Source organism: Diaporthe batatas (assembly GCF_019321695.1).
Source record: "Diaporthe batatas strain CRI 302-4 chromosome Unknown Contig00014, whole genome shotgun sequence".
Classification (NCBI taxonomy): domain Eukaryota; kingdom Fungi; phylum Ascomycota; class Sordariomycetes; order Diaporthales; family Diaporthaceae; genus Diaporthe; species Diaporthe batatas.
Window position 1 is genome coordinate 302190 of NW_025408561.1, and position 21584 is coordinate 323773.

Here is a 21584-nt window from a genome sequence, read left to right on the forward strand (position 1 = left end):
AGCGGTCTGCCCTACGGCGTCCTGGAGGCGGCTTCATAGCAAGGTCTGGCCTCTTTGTTGACGTCCGGAAAAAGCGCACGCCAGCCGTGTCAAAAACTGCATCAATCCGCCCGTGAAAATGCTCAGTCAGTTCTGTGTGTGACCCGCCAGCCCGCCAACCCGCGTTGCGCACCCCCGCTTCTTCTGGCGCATGCTTGCTCCGGTCGGGACTACCCACAATTGGCGCATCCTGGCAGCTCTGGAGGCCTCGAATCAGCCGGCATCGAACCTGACAGCCCTGATATACACAGGCAGAGGACAGTGCCAGGTACATACCGAGCATGAAACGCTGCAACTGTTTCCTCATCAACCATATCAGCCATGGAGACAAGCAGAACCCAAGCAGGCAGCGGCCGCACTGTCGCGGCAGTCGGTAGGGCTCGAACAGGCGGCACCGGGGCTTCGATCCCGCTGGGCTGGCAGGCTGGCAGGCTGGCAGGCTGGCAGGCTGGCTGGGTCACCGAAACCCAAACCACGCGGGTCTGGAGAGGCCGGACAGCTTCTGTGCGCCAGGCCCTTGGCGAACCTGATGTGACCGGATCCCTTCCCCGAGCTCTCAGACCGTCACGGGCATGGGCATGGGCATGGGCATGGGCATGGACTGAGTGCCCAAGATGTTTTCGATGCGCGATGCTCTGCTTGCTGGCTTGCTGGCTTGCTGGCTTGCTGGCTTGTCTGCCTTGTCGGCCCTTGGGCGCCTCGCCTCGTTGGGTTGACCTGACGAGACGAGACGAGACGCTTTGGGGGGGGGGGGGGGGCGAGATCCGGAGACGGGCGACCGATGCGGTCATTGTGTCTTCAACAGGCCGCATCACTCAGCCATCTGTCAGCGGGCGCAATCTGGCAGATCGTCGGTGCTGCAGTCCCACTCCGCTGCCCTCGCAATGGGGACTTTTGTCGGCGGCTGCTGTGCGACGCTTTCAACGCGAGGCAGCAGGGATGTACCCATCAGTGACGGCCGACGCAGCGACACCTACTAGTGCCCTGCTACCCCAGGTACTACATACTACGAGTAGGCAGCAGGCACCTGCAGCCTGCAGCCTCGCCCACCCAGTCCAGCATCGTTTTTCTGGTTGGACAGGAATCACTCGCACCCCTGAGTGGCCAGAAACTGTTTCGTATTTTCTGGCCAACTGGCGGCGTCCGCGGCTCACAAACGAGCAACGAGCTGAGTGGGGGGGGCCTGGGGTTGGTCAGAAACTCGGGACCGACAGCCAGTGAGGATGCAGAATGGCAACAGAGCCGTGGGCACGACGTCTGTGTCCCAGCGGGCGGCAAGAGTCGATAGAGTTGCCGTCATCTGCGTCGTGGGTGACACACAGACAACATTGGCGCTGGCCTGGCGACCGACGGCACGACGGGTAACGTCAGGCCGGTGGCGTGGCTGCGTGGCTGTCTTGGTCCTCAAATTACAGCGTGGCATTCAACTCCTGGTGCCCCTGGTGCTCCTGGTGCTCCTGATGCTGTGCTTCTTCCTGGCTGCCACTGGCCACTTCAGCCTTGTCGTCACCTGTCTCCCCCGGGCTGATTATTACTGGCCCGGCCTGCGACCAGTGACCACAGTGCGGGTGGTCCCCAGTCGTTGGTGCTTCGATGCATCAATCACAACTCGGCCCTCAACCCACCGCCTGGACAAGGCTCACCAATGCCCGCTGCCACATGCGCCGACAGCCTCTTTCGACGTCTGCTCCCCCACAACCTCTCTCAGGCGCCCAACGGCGCCATGGTCTCGTTTAAACTTACCTAGGCACACTCTCCGGTGTTGACTTCTTCTTCAACAAGACACGGTCGGTGCAGCCAGCCAATCAAGCCCGCAAAGCCGGTTGTCTTGAAAGTTGAGCTGAGCGCCGGTTGGTTGGTAGTCCCCACCACACGGCAGGCGGGTCCCTGTGGTTGCATGTATGATGCCCACCTACCTGCTTTGCCTATGTCTCACCTCAATTCATCTATCTCACATCTATCTCACAGCATTCGCGCGTGCCTGGCCCTCGCAGGCAGGACACGCAGCGCGGTCCTAGAGAAATCTCCATGAGGTGCTTGACAGGGAAACCTCGACGGACGATAAGCGGCGTTTTAGGTTCCAGATCGGCTGTCATGTCCACGCCCCGAAAACGAGAGGGGGATGGCAGGCTCGCGAGTCCAAGCCCAGCGGTTGATGCCACCATCAGATCTGCACATCCACGCCGACACTTGATGGTACTTCCGAGGGACATGGCTAGCCCTTCAGCACGTGGAAGAAGGCACCAAACCCGGAGCTGCTTTTCGCCCGCTGTGCAGCGGCCGCGATGGGCCGTGTCTGGGTTGGTCGAATACCCCGTGCCGCGTGGGCGAGGCCTGTCTTTGTGTCACTCTACCGTGCGTGGGACGAACAAGAAGCATTATCTCGTGTCTCAGGCAGTGCCGATATTCTTGGCCCCCCGGTGGATGACTGGGTGAGGCTGAGGAGCGGTGGGCTAGTGTTCTGTTTCTTGCTTTTCTTTTGTCTGACCTGCATTCTGTCACACTGACAGGCCGGCAGAATTCCCGGGCTCTCTGTTATAGTGTAGTCAGGAGAGTGACTGCCAGCCCGCCGGCTTGCAACTGGGCGGCCTTTTCCAGAGCCACCGGGCCGTCTATCCTCCCCTCCCCTGGGTTTCCCATCCAAGGGCCAGACCGCATAGTCGTCCGGCACTCTCCGGGTATTGAGGTGATGTGCTGAGATGAAATGAGATGATCATGCTTCTGTAACTGTTCTCCCCCGTTGTCCGGACTGTGCGACCTTTACCTTGCTAGATCTGGAGCTTTGCGCCGAGACAGGTTTCGCAGCCTATATTATTATTATTAAAATTATTTTTATTAATATTATTTATTATATTATTTTTATAAATTTAATTATATTATAATCTTAAAATAAAGTTTTATTTATATTTAAAGAAATAATAATATTAAGATAGTCTTTTTTCTTTTATAATAATATAATATAATACTACTTATAGTAGAGTAATGAATGTAGTGTGTATATATAGCGACTTTAAACATTTATAGTGCACCTCTAGGCTTGTGTGACCGGCTCTAGACACCCCAAGACCATGTGTATACTTGTTGTTGCCGGGATCATGTGTGCACTACACACGCAGGGTGTGGTCTACACAGAGGTCTTCATGTTGTGGGGAAATATCCTGCGGTGGAATCCGAACCTATGCATCGAGGAAGTCATGGCCGCGGTGGAGACTGCCCAGGTGAGTGCTTCCGTGCCGAAGCCGAGGCCCAGGCTGAAGGGGCTTGCTTCTCACTGCTGTGGATCGCAGGCGCCGTACGGTAGTGGGGACATGAGTATGTGGGAGAGATATTACGGCTCGCAGCGCAACTGAGAACACAATTTCCCAGCATCGTGGGCGTCGGCATCGGAGACGACGAGGTCGAGGGCCAGCCAGGGAGTTGCACGAGGCATATGCGGATGCCAGACAGGCGGGACTGAGGCTCACTGATGAGCGGGCCCGTAAAAGTACCCGTGGAAATCCGGGCCGTACTGGATCTCGGCACTGAGAGAATTGGGCATGGGCTTGATGCGCAACACATCGACAGTCTTGTGGCCGAGTCGGCAGCGACACAGACGCCTGTTGAGATCAACATCACCAGTTGACCTCAAACATCCTGACTGGCGGCTGTGGGTCAGAGGAAGAGCACCCTCTTCCGAAACACCTGAATAAGGGCGTGACATATTTGCTGAACTCGGATACCCCTGCCATGTTCCTGTCGTGGTGTTTTGAGTTTGGATGAGCAGCTTAGGTCAGACCTCAAGACAACTGGAAGACCTACCAGGAATCCTATCCTATCAAGGTTTCTACATAAGGATAGGGAACAGGAGTGATATGAGAAAATAAAACAGTATCCCCTGCCATATTGGTTATATGATTTACCTGCTTCAAGCACAAGACAGGTTGGGGCGACCGTTTCAACAAGAGAACGGATATTCGCACAGCAGAAAACGGATAGTACACAGGCACAAATACGCCCCTAGTACACCAACGTTGATTTACACCACCCACTCACCATATCCTCATCAATCCTTAATTCCTCATCCTCCCATCATCACTTCTATTATAAGGTCCTATAAGTACTTATACAGGTAGTTAACAAGTTAGTAAGTTGATAAGTTGATAAGAGAGTGTTGTTTAATAGGCAGAGGATTAGTAGGTCTGCTATAGGTAGGGGCATAAAAAGCACTTAGTACTAGTAGTGTGTATAGTCAAGGAGGTTGAATGGAGCCCCCTAATTGGCTGCAGCCTTAAAGAAAATAACGTACCTGTGTACCATCCGTTTCTTCCTACGTGAATATCCGTTCTCTTCAACAATGGACGAAGAGGTGTATTTGACTACAAATGAAGTCTACCATTATTGAATGCTGACCACATGGGCGTCCTAATACTCTCGGACCTTGTTTCATGCAGTGGTATTGTTCTGTGATACGCTTGCCTGTCGCCCGTCAACGCGTGAATGTGTGCGCTACCTAAGTATGTATGGAGGCAAATGTCCAAGGTGTCAACTGGTACCTTGGCATTCCCAGGCCGGCTGGTGCTACAGGATCGTTCTGAGACATGTTACCACAAGCTCGACCGTGTACTCGGCATCAAAATCTGTGGCCAAAAATTGCGGTAAACAAGTAGCACGCGTGGTAGTTGCCGATGTTTAGGTCGTCCAGGGCCAGAGATGTGTCCCTCCTGGCAATGTCGGCCGCCGTCCGGACGGTGGATACGGGAGCGGAACAGTGCTGCCTCTAGCCTGACCCATAGCATTCAAGTTTCACCGTTGTGATCTACTGGGAGAAGGGATGGGTTCATTCGCTGCAACGAAGTACAGACATGATTAATAACCAGGACCTGAACTGTATATATCGGGATCTGTATGGCAGCCGGCCCCATATTGAGCCAGATCGTTCCCATCAGCGCAAGTGAACTGTCTATCGAGAGAGATGCACCGCCCAATGGAGCACGAGGAGACGCAGATATTCCCACCGCCACATAGGACAACTGTTCTTGTCCCGCCCTAGGATCTCAGCCCAAACTTGCGACTTAGAAACCCTATTCCGACAGAAACACGCGCAAGAATACCAACGAAAAATCATCAAGATAGGTAATAGACACCCTCCGGCCCCACAGCAGCTCCATCCCCACGCAGGGAGCACGCGCCAACACAAACACCCCTCCTGATTGCAACAGCGATTGCTAGAAGAAGTGTGTGCATGGTGGCCCGGCGCTTAGCGGCTCGGCCAATCGCAGGCTCCGACTACTGCACGACATGGGGATGCCGGGCGCTTAACGATGGGGCGTGTGGCTCTGGTGGTAAGACGAGCTGCACAATCTAGATCCCTGATCCATGTCGGCCCGTTGGCACGAGGTTCTGCGCAACGACCAGGCGGCCGGCCAGTCGGGAAAGCCTGGGAGGGGCAGGGGCAGGGGCAGGGGCAGGGGGAGGGGGAGGGAGGAGGGAGGAGGGGACAGTATAACACTCAGGTTTACTGAAACCTGCACTTATTAGTGCTATCTGGCGTTAGCATAAACAGGAGACACCAAAATGCGTGCTGTACTTAGACTCAAGGCTGTCTGTTTGTCTCGCTTCTTTCTACTCATGCTATCAAAGCCGTTCATCCCATCTATCTGTTTTGCTTGAATGCCTGCCGAGTAGTCATGATACAAGAGAAGCAGTACATGGGTATACTAGGATGGGTACCTACCTAACTAGGTAGGTACTTAAGTAGGTAGTTGGTTACCTAGCAAGCCGTATACAATAAGGCGACATCACCACCACCACTGAAAAGACGTCCTTGATCCAGCGGCACCAATGAAAGCAGCGAGTACGAGGGCGCACAAAATGCGCAACTAATAGTATCTGGACCGCATGTGCCCCCCTTGACCCATTTGCCATCTCATGCCCACGCCCAAGCTACCGTTCTCCAGCATCCAGCCGTACCCAGTGACACATCCATGCAGTTGTGGAGCACACAAAAAACCCGTACGTACCGGGCAGTATAGTATACATCTAATACCACTACTGCCCTTTCCCATCACGTTGTCACAATGTCACTTGCCGGCCCCAGCCCACAACCCATTCAATACATACACAGTAGTACTCGAGTGCCATCCATAGTCCCAATCCCGGCCCATATCTCGGCGGTGTGCAAGCGAGATATGCAGGCTGAGCGAAGCCCCGGCGGAACCGGACCCCCCTCAAAAAAAACTTGTCACCTCGAGACTCAGCTGGCAAGGAGACCCGCAGGTATCCAGAGCTCAGTCAGTACTGTGTCGAGGCGTGGTCCTTTGGTAGGCACGGGGATCGAACGGAGACTGCCAAGCCCAGTTGTTCCTCTGTCAAATGCACCCGCTGTGTTTCGAAACGGATTCGACGTCCTGGGTCCTTGTTGTGTTCTCCCGCCGGCTCTTGAGCCTTGGCATGTCGATCATTGCTCTCCTCGTAGGGTTTCGCGTGGGCAGTCCTCTGCGATACTGACCCCTTGCCGTGTGGTGTTGATCTCGCAAGGCATCTGCCCTCCATGGCTGGGGTGCCGCGGGAATAACAAACAACAGGTGGTCTCAGTCGCCAGACCGCTGGGACACCACGACCGTGTACCATCTTCACCATTCTCGCACTCGGCTTTGAAATTGTGATTTCACATTGAACTTGTCTGTCAGCTATGCGCCGGTTCCGGTTCCCGCATGTGGGCCTGGCCATCTCCAAGAGGTCCGTCCCTAGAGGCTCTCCAAAAAAAAAAACAATAAAAAAAAAACAATAAAAGATTCGATCGCTGGTCCACCGAGATGCCCCTTGCCCCGCCTCCAGGGGTATATCCAAGCTTTGATACAAGGCTTTCAAGACGCCGCCAGCAACGCCAATTGCTGTGTGTGTGTGTGTGTGTGTGTGTGTGTGTGTGTGTGTGTGTGTGTTCTCGCATTTGTACATGTGTGGCACATATCCAAAATATGACTCAATCCCTTCCGTGTCCCTCCCCCTCCCCCGGAAGAAAAAAAAACTCCGATTGCTGGCATTTTTTTTATGATCGTAAACGGCAAGCAGTTCATGTTCATCATCATTAGGTGTGGCGGGTTGGTGAGGGTGGATGAGGTGGGCTGGATAGGTGGAGAGGCCCGAGTTTGCAAATGTGGATGCGTGGCGTGAGACGGCGGCGTTGATACCGGGGGCTAATGAATGTGCCAACAAAAGAAAAGCGACGAGCATCGTATTCCGACCGCACAGCCTCGTCATTCGACCTTCCTCCTCTTCCCCTTGGGCGCCGGATCCATCCTCGGCGTGTACGTGACAGTCCTTGTGACGACCTCCCTGATGTGCCTCACGCTCTTGCCCTTGTCGCAGCGGCTCGAGTGGGCTGCCCCGGAGCCCACGGCCGAGGTTGGGGGTTTCACATCGGCGTACCTCTTGGCCTTGAGGGCTGCGTCCCAGTCGAAGGGGCTCTTGATGCTCCGTGCGCTGTATGGCGACCGCACGGGGCTGTCGACGGCCGGGCTTGGCGGGATGCGGAGGCTTGGAAAGGTGGTGGGCCCGCTTGCAGGCGCGGAGAGGGGCATTGTCACCAGCGGGGATGCGGGCTGGGCAACCGAGATGTGGGCAGGCCTGGCGGGCTTGTGCACGAGCTCGCAGGAGCAGCTGCAGTCTGTGGACTCGGTGCCGGCGGTGGTGGGGGCGCTGTCCAGGTCGACGTCGGCGGCGGCGGCCTCGGCGGGCTCATCTTCTGACTTGCAGGTGGCGGTGCTGGCGGTGCTGGCGGTGCTGGCGGTGCTGGCGGTGGTGGAGGACCGGGTGAGCGGGGCCTTGGGCATCAGGGGCGCGGTCAGGGGCGGGCTCGCGGCCGAGGGGCTCGCGACCGAGGGGCTCGCGACGCTGATTGTCTTGAGGAAGTCCATGTAGGCCAGGGGCGGGGTGATGGGGGTGGGCTCTGGCCGGTCCTCATGCTTGCCCGACAGCATGCTGGGTGTTGGGGGGTACTCGAAAGGGGCGGACGGGAGGCCGGCGGACGGGAGGCCGGCCGAGTAGAGACCTGCTGACTGCAAGGGGCCCTTGATGGAGGCCGAGTGGGGGGTGCGGACTGACGACGCAGACAGGAGGGCATCGGACGGGAAGTTGCCAGAGGTTGGCGTGGCCAGGGCGGCCAGCTTGGGTCGCTTCGCAGGAGGCATCGCGGTGTGTGTGGTGTGTGTGTGGTGGAAGAGATGGCGTATATGTCTCTCTTCTGCCTCTCTGTCTCTCTGTCTCTCTGTCTCTCTGTCTCTCTGTCTCTCTGTCTCTCTGTCTCTCTGTCTCTCTGTCTCTCTGTCTCTCTGTCTCTCTGTCTGTCCGTCCGTCGGTCTGTCTGTCAAGTCAAGCAAATGACTCGGGGGGGGGGGGTTGTTGTTGTTGTTGGTTCACCCGTTGTGAGCCGCGCTGACAGGAGACCAACTTGCCTAGGACAGGCAGGAAGAGGTCAGGTCCGGCAGTTGGGGAACGGGACGTTCAGAGAGAGAGGGGGGGGGAAGAGAGAGAACAAGAGCGGGCGGTAGCAGGAGCCAGGTGGTTATATGACTGATGATTGCCAGCACTTGAGCAGGTAGGCGCGCGGGCGGGTCAGAGACGGCGGCAAAGGGCTGACGAGGACGAGGACGAGGACGAGGACGACGAGGGATCGCTTGGGCGCTCGTGGCTTTTCGGCCGACTAATAGAGGCCAGGCCGGGGTGTGGACGTGTTCCAATGGGCTGGCCAGGAGCGACAGATGGGAAGAATAATAGACGCCGGGCGGCCAGGAGCCAGAGGGCAGCAGGGCAGCAGGGCAGCATGGCAGCATGGCAGCATGGCAACATGGCAGCATGGCAGGGTGGGCCGCCAGAGCACAAGCGTCTGCAGATCGAAGACAAGGCCCGCGATCTGGAGGGGCTCGACAGCTCCGCCTGCTGCCATTGGCCCCCGCGACTATGCCTGTGTGCCACAGGATGCCTTAGTGCAAGCTCCAAGTCCAGCCCGCCTCCCGCCTGCCTCCCGCCTGCCTCCCGCCTGCCTCCCGCCTGCCTCAGTAAGCGCCGCCGCGCCCAGAGGGGGAGGGAGAGAGAGAGAGAGGGCCAGAGGGCCAGAGGGCCAGAGAGAGAGAGGTTGAGAGGCCAGAGGCCAGAGGCCAGGCACGGCACTTCCAGACCTGGTCAGCTGGGGAGACCCCTGTCTCGCCCTCCCGTAGCCGCTGTGATGGGCACCCGGGCCCCCAGGACCGCCGTCTGATTGGCCACGTGGGGCTGCACGCTCTAATGACCCTGCACCCAGCGCGCTTGCCTTTTTTTAGCATCATCACAGCTCCCCAATCACTTCCATACCACATTCTGCCAGCCAGCCGGCCCAGGCCACATTCAAAGACCACCCTGGGCGCCTCCTGAGCGCGCGCCACGTGCTACAGCGCCCACCTGCCCAGTGGGCCAGTCGACTGTGTCTGTGCAACTCCAGGTGAAGGGCCTGTCGTCCCGCCATGCGCTTGCCTCATGTCCATGTCTTCCAAGGTTGGTTGCCCGCTTTCACAGGCTCGTATCCCCCTCGGCTCACAACCAACACCCCATGGCTCAAGCCAACCAATCACCCTCTGGCCGATGCATCACGTCCCTACTGTCGTCCACCGCCCAAAGAGGCAGATACCCAAGTATGAAAGACTACGCATCTGAGTAAAGACTGTTGAACCATTACCTAGGTAATTCGTAGGGAACAACTCAATTTGAAACAGTCAAGTCAATTGAACTAAACTGAAACTGTTGAACTGTTCCAAGGCTTATAAGTCCAAGACTAGTCTTCAAATTGCAACCGCGCGAATTCTGCGATTGATCTCTTAAACGTTGAACAAGACAAGAGCGGTCAACAGATTGCTCGATTAACGTCAAATGTATCCACAGTATCTTGTTCATTGTTCAATTTGTCTACACAATCGAAATCAGTTATTTTCGATCGATACCAGCCTTTTGAGCAACCAAACGTCTGATATATTCTTTCGGCTATGGCTATGGCTATGGTGATAACAGTATATCATGCTATTTTTGGCCTTCAAGGTGTCTGGAAAATTCCAGCTGTTCACTCTTCTAAAGTTCACCATGCTGCTGTTTCTTCATCATGGGCAACTGAAGGCCTCTTACTGTGTACACCATCGTTGTTGCCATGGCCAGAGTCACTTGTGAGTGCAGTTCTTGACCCGGCATTCCTCACTGGCCCCATCGCATAGCTGTTACCGCTTGATCTGCTGGGGTACTCCTTTCGGTGAAATATTGGTCGAAGCATTGGGAGACAGGCCCCCAGAATACCAAAGGTGATTTCTATGGGATACAACACTTCGAATGCATCGCTTCTAATATAGATGTCTGAGGGGGCCTGCCCGATGAAACTGGGCAGCTTCCAGGCCAGAATTCGCACGAGTGACAAGACGCATGCTCTACATACTCAAGTATATCAGCATCCGAACAACGGCAATCATGGAGAGTGAAAACTTACATAAAACCGACGGTAAAAGTGAACATCAAACGGATCTTACGTTTGCGATTTCGCATCTGCAGACTCCACAGTGATCTCAATGGGAGAGCGAAAACGATAATATCGCAGACGCAGCTCAGAACATCAGGGAGGACACCATATACTACCCACTTCGGCCCTTCCTCTACAGCATCCGGGCCTTGGTCTGATGAAATTAGAGTCAGCTATTTAAGCACTAATCACAGAGCCTTCGTACAAAGGGGAGGAGCAACTGTCTACGGCGTAAATATAATCCGTCCCCAGTCCAGCCTCAAAATTCTTGTAAATTACAGAAAGGAGAATGACACATTGAAGTTAGAAGAGGTTGAAACTATGTGTGATAGCTGCTTACCCGCGAGGACAAAGAGCACGTCCTGTATTCCAACACCAAGCTGGACCCCCATGGACGTGACGCCGCATACGATCACCCAAGCACCCACAGCTAAGATGATATGACCCATCCAGGGGATCTGTCGGAGAAGCTCATAGTAGATGCAGAGGATAGATATTCTGCACAGGTAACTCGAGAGGAGGTAGAATGTCGAGGCGATGACGAGACACTTCATAGGGCTGAGTTAGGCTTGCTCTTTTTTGCTTCCAACCCCAGAGACGTCTGTTCGCCGCATAGCAACCACTGTCATTCTAACTGACCTCAACTCTCATTACCCAGAAGCCTATGGGTCTGTCTTTCAATTCCCAGTTGGCCCCGCCTCCACCCGCGAATACTGTAGCAAGCAAATGTTGTTAGCCATGCCGATCGGGCAGTCAATGTCTCGCCTCTCAAAGGTCTTGCCACATACAAAGTATAATAGGGAGCCATACCCCGAATAGCGTCGCCTGCCGATGATCAGTGCTCAATGAACCGGACGGAAACAAACGATGTCCCACCTACGCAGGAACCAATGACCAGGTAATCGCCCCATTTAAGACGCGAGCGGAGTATTGACTTTGACCACAGACGTAGGCCAACTAGAACGGGCGCCACGGGGGCCAGAACCGCGCACAGGATAATTATGCCCACCTGGAACGAAGAGTTGATGTGTGATGCCCAAGCCATACTGGGAGAGCGAAGGATGGCGTCATCTGAACGAGCGTAGAAGACTAGAATATCAGCAGAACCTTGGAATGTGCAAGACAACGGGAAGTCGTGTTGGTGGATGGCTGTGTCTCAAATATCAGGAACCAAGGCCAAGCAGAGTCGCAGGCCAGGCAGCTAGAGAAGGAATCGTGCCACTGGAGAGACATGTGGACTGGACTGTGTACCCCGACAGCACATTTCGACCGCTCCCAGCCCGAAGCTGCTAACGTCACCCTTGGGCGGGGTTCGGGCTCAGCCCTATCCGGCAGAGGCCATTCAGAGTGAGCGGAGTGAGCTGACGACGAAAAACACTCTGCGTATTTTGTGCCTATCACCCCGAGGCTAATGCAATCACGGCAGTTGGGGACCAACCGGACCTGTGGGGCCTTGTCTTACGTGCGTCTACTTAGGTCCTTGGCGCGTCCAGTAAGCCGGAGGCCAACCAAGAGCTGAACTTCTCGGTCGAGCCGCTTAATTGTGCATTTATGCGGTGGTCATGGCTGGGTTCTGTCAGCGTCGTATTTGGCGGATCTCCCCAAATGATCAAGGTGTGTCTTCCTTGCTCACCTTGCCCAGGTGGCTGTGTCGGTGCTAATAAGCTGGATCCACACCGCCTCAAGATGCAAAGCTCTCTACTCCTCATTAACAAGAGCACACTTATACCAACCGAAAGAAGTGTTCCGATCTGAAATCGAATGCTTGACATGCGACCCAGGTACTACAGAGACGCGTCTTAAAGAGTCTACAAAACAGCACACCGAGAGCCTGGATTTTACGTGGTTGGCTACGCAGACGGTGTCCGCCTCGTCTTTCCCGGTCCTTTCCCGGTCTGCCCGTGTACCCGACAATATTCCCTGACGATATATAAGAAGGAGTCTATAAGTAACTATTCTTCATGTACAAGCCACTATTTGTATGGTCTTTCGGTGATAGAGTACCCAATAATTGAGCTGATACCACATGTTAAACGTTGATCTCCTCTCCCACTGTGAACAAATTCGCATGAAATTCAAGGGACTACTAGGAGCTTGAAGCGAAGTGAATCTTGTAAGAAGGCTTTATGGGCGGGACAATGTGCCGTGGGCCAAGACCTCTGGAGTCTGTGTTGCCCTCGGTCTATCCTGACATCTCTTTCAATCCAGATTACTTGATCTCACACAGGAAATTGAATCGGACTCGCCTGCACAATTTTAGAGATTCCTTGCAGAACGCGGCGGAAAACTTCTACCACATAGTAACCCTCCACAGCCAGTGTTTTGTTTTGTCCGTTTGGGTTCCTCAGGCTTAGATTCGTCGTCCTCAGAGCATCCGTGGTCTTGATAATAGCGACAGACTCGGGAACATTGAGCCTAGGCAACCTTTCTGGTTGTTCCGTTACTATCCGGATGTGTTTATTGGTTCTTCGGGATCTTAAAATGCTATATATTATTACTTCTAGAAGCTAAGTCCCATAGCACTCCCAGTAACGGTACGGGTCTTATATACTACTAGGAATGGCTAATCGGGCAGATTGCTTATTACCGTACCGGTATCTGTAGGTAGCTCGCAAAAGTTGCGGAGGCCCGTAAGTCTTACCTTATTTTCAAAACTTATCCTCAGTATAAGAGTTATACCTACTATAAGAGTTAAGTTAGCGCACCGGTCTACACACATCCCCACTAATGTATATTATTTTTTAAATATATAATATATTATTATTAATTCTATAAACTATTTATATTTTTTTTAATTCTACTATTAAGTTAAAAGTAAATAGTTAAAGTTTTAAAAGAATAAAATATAATATATCTTTTAAAAATTAACTTAATTAAGTTTATTATATAGAACTTTTTATAGTAACTTTATAATTATTTATAATACTATCTATTATTAGAAGACACCTTTCTACGCTAGTGTGCTAGGCTGTGCTTAGTCGGTTTAAGTTAGCACTATTAGCCTATTAAAGGTTAAAGCTATTGCAGACCACAGGCTACCTAGTTTAACGCCGGTAAGCACTATATATAAGTGTTAAATTCACCGTATAACTTAAGTATAAATATAAGTTAGCTAAAATAGGCGAAAATAAAGCTACTATTCCTTTAATTAAGGTTTTAACTCTACTTTATAAGTAAATACCTATTTATTAACTTTATAAATAAAACTATTTAAAAGTAGTTATTTAATTAAATTAAAAGATAGTTAAGTAAAGTAATTATATTTTATTATTATATATAATATTTAAGTTTATAGTTTTAATAGTTTTATTATAAATAGAAGAAGAAATAGTTATTAATAATTAGATTTATAACTATATAAAATAAACTTTTACTTTAAAGAGAAATTATTATTATTTAAGATAGTTAATATATTTTTAAAGAATTTAAAGGATTATAAATTTAATTTAAAGTATATTAAGATTTATAAGAATTTTAAATTTAAATTTAAAAATATAAACTTTTAACTTATTTAAAAAGAAAGGTTAAAGAAACTTAAGGAAAGACTTAAATTAAATTAAACTAAGTTATAATATAATAAAATAGTTAAATAAAAATTAATTAGAATTTTATAATTATAAGTTTTTAACTTTATATTTAAAAATTATTAATTTTATATAACTTTTAAAATTTTAAATTAAATATATATTATAAGTATAATTAATATTTATATAATAATATAGTTTTATTATATAAATAATATTATTTATAATAATAAATTAAAATATATAAAATTTATATTTTTATTAATAAATAAATTTATTTAAATATTAAAAATAAGTAAGTTATTTTATTTAAATTTATATTTTTATTTATATATATAATAACTTTTATAATAAAATAAATAAGTAAGTATTTTTAAAAGAATTATTTAAAGTTAGAGATTTCTATTTTTAAAGTTTCTTTACTAAATATAAAAGAAATTTAAAACTTTAAGTTATTATAAAATATAGTTTTAATAATATTTATAATTTATTATATATAGAAAATCTATTAAAATTATTAAAATTAAAATTAAAAGAGTTTTTATTTATAGAAAATTAATATCCCTACTTTTTTACTTTACTTTTCTTAAATCTTTAATAATTAATTTTAATAAATTTCTATAAATAAAACTTTTAAAATATATATAAATATTATAATAATATATATTTTTATAATAAAACTTATATTATTATTTAATTAAATTAAGTTTAAAATTAAATTTTAATATTTTAATTAATTTTTATATTAATTATTAGTTATTTAATTAAAAAAGAAAATATTAAACTTTAATAATTTATTTTTAATTTATAGTAATATTTATTAATAATTTAAATTTTTATTTACTATAAATAAAAAATTTAGTTTTTAATAGTTTTAAATTTATTTATATAATATTTTTATAAAATTAAATAAAGTCTAATAAAAATCAACCTTTTTAGTGGGAAATGCGTGTGCGTTGGTGGGGATGTGCGTAGACCGGTGCGCTGACTTACCTTTCCACAAGAGTTAGAGAATTTAAATGTAGAAATTATATAAGGACTTTTTAGGAAAGAAGTAGGTATATATCTATTTAAGGAAGAGCCTAAGGTAGGTAGTTATAAAGAGGTAGTTATAAAGAGAAAGAGAAAGATAAAGATAAAGATAAAGATAAAAATAAAAATAAAGATGAAATAATACTCTAAGGTAGGTTAGAGAAGGAAAACCTTAAAATTACTCTAAAAGAAGAATCCTTTTTAGTTATTTTCTACACTTAAGTAAGTAGAGTAACCTTTAAATTATTAAAATCTTTTTATATAACTTTTATACCTTAATCCTTTAACTCTTATAAAAGGAGTTATCTCTTATAATAAGCGTAACTCTTATAATATATATAACCTTTATAAAGAGCTATAACACTTATAGATCTCCTTTATTTACTAGTATAATATAGTCTTTTAGCCGGATAATAGAGTGTTAAGCTACTAGTTATACTTTTATTACACTCTTTATAAAGTTTCTTTAAATTATATTCTTATTAATACTCTTTAATAATAATTATAACTATTAATAGTTCTTTTTTTCTTAATATATTTTTTAAAAAAACTTTATTTTTAAACTTTTTTAATATTATCTTTATATTTTAATATAATAATTAATTAAAAACTTTTTTATTTTATAATATTATTTTTAAATATAAACTTTTAATTAATTTTTATTTATTTTTTATTTATTAAACTTTTAATTAAATTTCTTTTAAAAGCTTTTTTAATTTTAAAATATTTAATATTTAAAAATATTAATATATTTTATTATTATTATAAAAGTATATTAATAAAAAATAATTATAAAGTATTATAAACTATTTATATTATTTTTTAAAAATTAAAATAATAATTTTAAAATTATATTTAAATACTTGTAATATATAATATAATAAGTATAATTAATAATCTTTAAACTTTTATTAAAAGAGTTTATATATATTATAAAGTATCTTTAATAATTAAATTTAAAATAATTAAAACTTATTAATAAATTAAAATATATAAAGATATTAATTTAAATTATATATAAGTTTATTTTAATTTTAATTATTTATATTTAAATAATTATATAACTATTTAAAATAAACTCTTACTTAAAAAAAAGATATATTTTATAGCGGTATATTTATAAGCTTTAAGTGAGATATAAAATAAATTGTAAAGTTGAAAGATATTATATAGTTTAGTAGAAAATTATAGTGTGGTAGAAGTTATAGTGTTTATAAAGCACCTATGATCTGCAGACGGGCATGCTCAAGTGGTCTGTGTGCAGCCTGCCCATTTGCACCTACTAGTAGGCACCTGGTTGTCTACCTAGGTAGATTGCTTCTAGTCAATCACAAATCACATCCGATTGTGCGTCCAATATCAGATGTGCTAGATTTCTCAGGTTCGACATGCCCACTAAATTGTAGAAGCTGGCTCGATCCTATCATTGATGTGCATTGACCCTCAAGTCATCCCGTCATTAAACTCAATTCTCCTCAATTGCGACAGGGCATCCCAACGAAGGCTCGGACAAACAGAGCTTCCATGATTAGTGCCGCCATCCCATCAGAGGAAAAAATCTAATCTCCTGTCGTTGGCTTCGGACCGCGGGACAGCGTTGCCTAAGTAGTTAGCCTCTTTTTTTTGCACACAACTAGGCATACTTTTGCTACATCGCTCACCGTTTTGTCGCTCATTCCAAGGTCACACTGAAAACATGCCTTCTTTCCATCCGTATTCCCGAGTTGTCCACGCTATGGCGACGGTCTTTGCGTCCTCAGCGGTTCTAGGGCCAGCTGCCGCAATCCCCGGCGGTTTGTCGTCAACTAATACGGGCAACTGCCCATTGCCGTACTCGTCGACTTGCAACGACTCCAAGCCTATTGGAATGTGCTCTAGCGATATGGAGGTCATCGGTAACGTACCAGAGGCTGTTCATGAGGGACTCTTGCCTCCTACAGGGATCGGGTTAGACCCCGATCATAACATCTTCTTCACTTACGCCAGGAACATGGAGAAGCAGAGGTATTCCTTAACAAAGGCAGTATCGTTCACTGAAGAGATTCCATGGCCTTCTGAGGAGTGGCAGGATTGTTCAGATGGCCAGAATGCCTCTACCTGTTTTGTGAATGTGCAAAATGTCGTGCTTGACTCCGTTGGTGGCTGGTGGGTGCTCGACTCTGGTATCCCCAGCGGCGCGTAAGCATACCCAAGTATTTTCCGCATCGTCTCACGCGTAATACTATGCGGCCTATAATAACAGTCATGGTTGAATAGGTCAATGCCAGTACCCGACGGTCCGAAGCTGATCAATTTCAACTACGCCACCGGTGAAGTCGTCCGCACATACATCTATCCGCAGGGACGTAAGCACCAGCCCTCTCTTACAACCGACCTTCGCCTCTCTTGTCTTTGAATGTTGTAGATTGCAACATTTATTGGTCCATAGCAAGACTAATGTCATACCCAGAGTGGTTTGCCAAGCTGCAGCTGAACGACGTCAGAGTTAACAACACCCTTGGGGCCAGCGGCTATGCTTTCATTACGGAGGACTCCCAGTACGGGTCCATCACCACTCTGGACTTGGATACGGGCGAGTTCACCCGCCACCTTTACAATACAACCTTTACCAGACCTGATGAGAGGTTTACCTCCATGTACAACGGGGAGCCAATCCGCAACTGGAACGGTACCAGGCCATTTTACATGACATCCGGGACAAACGGCATCGCCCTAGCTTCTGGAAATGTCTACTGGGGGGTCAAGTCTTCCCACCGTTGGTACTTTGTCTCCCAGGAAGCGTTGCTTGGCGGGCTGACTGATGAGGAGCTGGCCACGGAGGTCCAAGTTCCTGGCAATATTCCTTCGGAGCAGGCAGGCTTCACGGCCGACGACAGAGGTCGCATATACCTTATGGCTTCCGAGGTTAGCAGTTTTTCACAGCCACCCTTCATTGATGAGAAAACCGTAACAATTACTTTCTCCAACAGCATAACGCTATCCTATATGTGGATACCCTCGAATCTGAGGTCACAGAGCCCACACCGATCGCCCCTGGCGGTTCCGGAGTCGTGACTGCCGAGAACCTTGTCCACAGGACTCTGATACGCAGTGGCCTGATCCAGGCCGCCGACACGGCCTGCATCTTGGACGGTTGGCTGTATTTCGACACTAACCAGCAGGGCTTGGCCCCCATGAGGCAGTATAATAACAGAGACCGGCGGCGCGGCCCTTTTAGGAGCTATCGGTACTGGATTGGCAGAGGTCCCGCCGTGTAAGATTTGGGATGCAGAAAGGAAGTGTCGAGAACACTGAAGAGTGTTGGACAGCCAATCGAAGCAACAAGGCTCAGGGACGATCAGTAGTACACTTATGAACTTCCTTACGTTCTGTTTAGTAACGCCATGCAGTGTCAAAGGGCTCAGAGGGGAGGTTATAGACTTCAGGAGATGTCAATAACACAAGTGCCCGCACTGTTTTTTTCCTACGCCAAGCTTTCTTTCACATGTTCAAGGTGTGTTGTTTCTTGGGTCAAAGCGAGCAATGAACCCCGAAAGATCAGAGGCTGAATTTCCTGCACTCATGTTCAATTTTGCTTAGACATCAATGGTGCAATATCTATCCGTTCCTGACGGCATTCCACCTTGGTAGGGGAGAAGTTCACACCTCCATTGAGCCGTATGCACTGTATTCCAACTGGAGCGGCCAACCCAACGGCCCCAAGCCCCCTTGTGAATAAATGCGCATCAAATTTTCCTCCTTCCATATCACAAGCGCACGACAGCCTGGAACAGAGATGCATGAAGGTGAAGAATGTATTTGAAGTGTTGTCAGCGACAGAATAGAATCTACATCCACAGTGCATTCCATACACACCAGCCCTCGATCAGCCCGTTTTCCGGAGCGTATATAGTGATATAATACATACACATATACGTGCACGATAGCCCTGAAACCTAGTCTTCGCAAGGACACGGACGAGAATGGGAAGAGGAGAATCAACCCAGTTGTTCATACCCTCTTGCCACACATCCGTCGCCCCGCAGCAGCATATGGGTTCGCTCATTTCCTTCATGCCAGTCCACGAGACTGTATGCGTCGCGCAAAGAACGAAGCAAAGCCTGGCATCCACGTCGCTGTTCAGTCGCGGCCGGGATGACGCAGGCGAGTCTCTCAAGCGAAAAACTCCCGCCTCTCCTTTGCTGCAGCAGCCCCGGCACTGCCAGCCGCAGCAGCGGGCGCAGCGCCAGCCATCTGGATGGCAACGACGCCACCGAAGGGGCCCGCACCGTTCTTGTTGGCAATCTTGACAAGACAGACGTTATTCTGGTCGCCGACGGTACCACTGCAGGTCGTCCCGGCGGGGACCGAGAAAGTCATTGGGAAGTCCTCATTCACGTTGGTGGCGCGCTTCTCGATCACGCCCACGCTCTCAGCCAGGCGCCGCAGGACGGACCTCTTGTACTTGTTGTTTCCCTTTGGCGGGTTTCCGTTATTTCCGGGAACGTCAAGTGTCGTAGTCAACGGCACGCCGTCGGCGAAGGACCCAGTGGCTGTCGGGTCGAGGACCGCGAAGACCTTGCCGAAACCATCGGATGTCACCACATGCCAAGTTCCGCTCAGTGACGAGTTGACCTGCGGCAATGTCGTGCCCGCCTGCGCCGTAGCCTGAGTCATGAGCTGGTTCAGGTCTGCAGCCTGGATTTTGCCTGTGTCGGTGGTCTTGCCCAGACCGTCGCTGGCCGGGTTGCGAGAGCCGAAAACAGTGGTGTCTACCTCGGTCTAGATATTTGTAGGCTCCGGTCAGCTCGGGCTCTGGGGGCGGGCAAGCGTGTTTTTGTTACTTACGACTTTGTTCCTCCCTGTCAAAGGGACGACGCCGCCCTGTATGGCGAGGGCCGTGCCGTTTCCACCAGCGTCGCCAGTGACCACATCAACGCGGCCATGAGCGGCAACGAGGGGTGAGGCAGCAAGTGCGAGGACAAGGACTTTTGCGAACATGGTGATAGTTTTGTTGCGATGGATCGGAGGGGAATGTACTTGCACCAAGTCTGGCGACAGCAGGGGCTTTTGAGGTATGTATAAAATAGTTGTGTGTGTGATTAGAAGTGAAGAAGGCCCTGCCTTGATGTGAAGAACAGCGTAGAGAAGAAGAAGAAGAAGAAGAAGAAGAAGGATGAGTCCGGTGGTGATAAGAATGAGATATGGTCGACCGAGGGAGGCGGGCGAGAGAGCTCATATTAATACTCGACCAAGACAGGAAGCATTCAGTGTGCGGAGCGCAACTGCCGTGTGACGTTGGGCAAACACGTGGAGGATGGTGGCACAGGCGTCACCAAGGCATTCGAAGCCGACTACTTGACCCCATACCAAGGCTCGCGCGCGGCAATGCCGCCTGACTGACTTGTCAGAGGATCATCACGAGAGGGCATCACGGTCAAGCCGCCAGACGCAACATCACAGCCCGGGGGGGGGGGGACGAAACACCTGGATCCCGTATCCCCTGTCGTGATGGATCCCTACCCTCCCCCACACAGGCGGGAGATGAGATCGAAGTCGGACCAGACGCGCTGTGCGATGGCGACATACAACCTTGGTGTGGGAACGACTTGGTGGATGTTGGTGCTCCCAAACCCATGCATGAGACGGCTTGGCGCACACGTCCAAGCCATGTCAGTAGGCTGCCACCTCAAGTTGCTGGCTTGGTGAATCATGCGACGAGGTAGAGACCAGACGAAACCCATAGCAAGGAGGGGATGGTGATGATTGATCGTGAACGCATGCCGCAGAAAGCAATGTGGCATTTCCGCCGACGACTGTGGCGGAGTTGGGATGAGACCTGGCGTGAAACCGATCTCGCCCAAGACGGGCAGGATATTGAGGAAGGAAGAAGACGATGCAGGAAAAGGCATGATGCTTCGTGGTAGAATCGAAGACATGAAGACGGCACCAGAGGCAGGATCAGACAGGCGACTTGCGACTGCGATTGCGACTGCGAGCGCGAGCGGTGCGCGTCGATGCTTTGATCCGCCGGGATCCTCGTTTTGAAGATCATGAAAATCATTGTTGATCTCCCCAGGCTGTGTTTTCCCCCAGGATGGATGTGCACAAGCCTTGGTCGATCCACCTGCCACCCTGCCGCCCGAGCCTGGGCCGTGGGTGCTTGTGAGAAGCACTCGCCACACATCCGACATCTGGCACCTGCCATCTCAGATAGGTGTCCTGGGCTGCCTGGCCGACGATGACTGTTGCTCTGCTCGGCGGGGGCGGGGGCCCACGACACACGCATGTTGACTCGTCGTGGCCATCGACGCGGCCAGCTCGTGTATCTGCCGGCCAGCCTGCCAGGCACGGGGGCTATCAGCCGACTCAGCCCCTGTTTGCGAGCTGGGATTGTAGTGATCGCTGCCAAGGGGAAGTCAAAAGTGGAGAGGAAAGCTTAACGGACATGGTAGTCTTGAGGCTCTGCGCGACGCCTTGTGAGACGTCTCAGGGGTCCC

The 21584-nt window shown here is 48.9% G+C and overlaps 4 protein-coding genes across 4 annotated transcripts; 1 reads left to right on the top strand and 3 right to left on the bottom strand.

The window, feature by feature from the left end:
* Positions 1–7274: 7274 nt before the first annotated feature.
* Positions 7275–8207, bottom strand: KVR01_010885 (uncharacterized protein; the record flags this gene model as incomplete). The annotated part of the gene is made up of 1 exon (XM_044783798.1): positions 7275–8207. The coding sequence occupies one exon, from the start codon at positions 8205–8207 to the stop codon at positions 7275–7277; it is 933 nt and encodes a 310-aa protein (XP_044640032.1).
* A 1787-nt stretch (positions 8208–9994) lies between these two features.
* Positions 9995–12008, bottom strand: KVR01_011118 (uncharacterized protein). Its single transcript, XM_044783795.1, has 6 exons — positions 11430–12008; positions 11338–11374; positions 11189–11262; positions 10890–11097; positions 10520–10703; positions 9995–10460 (listed from the first exon to the last, which is right to left on the bottom strand). Exons 1-6 carry the CDS (start codon positions 11592–11594, stop codon positions 10121–10123), a joined length of 1008 nt encoding a protein of 335 aa, XP_044640265.1. The 5' UTR covers positions 11595–12008; the 3' UTR covers positions 9995–10120.
* A 4832-nt stretch (positions 12009–16840) lies between these two features.
* KVR01_010836 (uncharacterized protein) lies at positions 16841–18362 on the top strand (the record flags this gene model as incomplete). Its single annotated transcript, XM_044792625.1, has 4 exons — positions 16841–17283; positions 17362–17450; positions 17555–18009; positions 18075–18362. The coding sequence occupies 4 exons, from the start codon at positions 16841–16843 to the stop codon at positions 18360–18362; spliced, it is 1275 nt and encodes a 424-aa protein (XP_044639983.1).
* A 523-nt stretch (positions 18363–18885) lies between these two features.
* KVR01_010831 (uncharacterized protein) lies at positions 18886–21522 on the bottom strand. Its single transcript, XM_044787736.1, has 2 exons — positions 19933–21522; positions 18886–19866 (listed from the first exon to the last, which is right to left on the bottom strand). Exons 1-2 carry the CDS (start codon positions 20083–20085, stop codon positions 19258–19260), a joined length of 762 nt encoding a protein of 253 aa, XP_044639978.1. The 5' UTR covers positions 20086–21522; the 3' UTR covers positions 18886–19257.
* Positions 21523–21584: the final 62 nt, after the last annotated feature.

What these genes read in the sequence shown, in the direction of transcription:
- KVR01_010831 (XM_044787736.1), bottom strand. Translation starts at nt 20,085, where the DNA reads ATGTTCGCAAAAGTCCTTGTCCTCGCACTTGCTGCCTCACCCCTCGTT. An exon ending in TGACAGGGAGGAACAAAGTC is followed by an intron (nt 19,867 to 19,932) that starts GTAAGTAACAAA and finishes ACAAATATCTAG; the next exon opens with ACCGAGGTAGACACCACTGT.
- KVR01_011118 (XM_044783795.1), bottom strand. Translation starts at nt 11,594, where the DNA reads ATGGCTTGGGCATCACACATCAACTCTTCGTTCCAGGTGGGCATAATT. An exon ending in ATGGCTCCCTATTATACTTT is followed by an intron (nt 11,263 to 11,337) that starts GTATGTGGCAAG and finishes TGCTTGCTACAG; the next exon opens with TATTCGCGGGTGGAGGCGGG. An exon ending in TCTGGGTAATGAGAGTTGAG is followed by an intron (nt 11,098 to 11,188) that starts GTCAGTTAGAAT and finishes AGCCCTATGAAG; the next exon opens with TGTCTCGTCATCGCCTCGAC.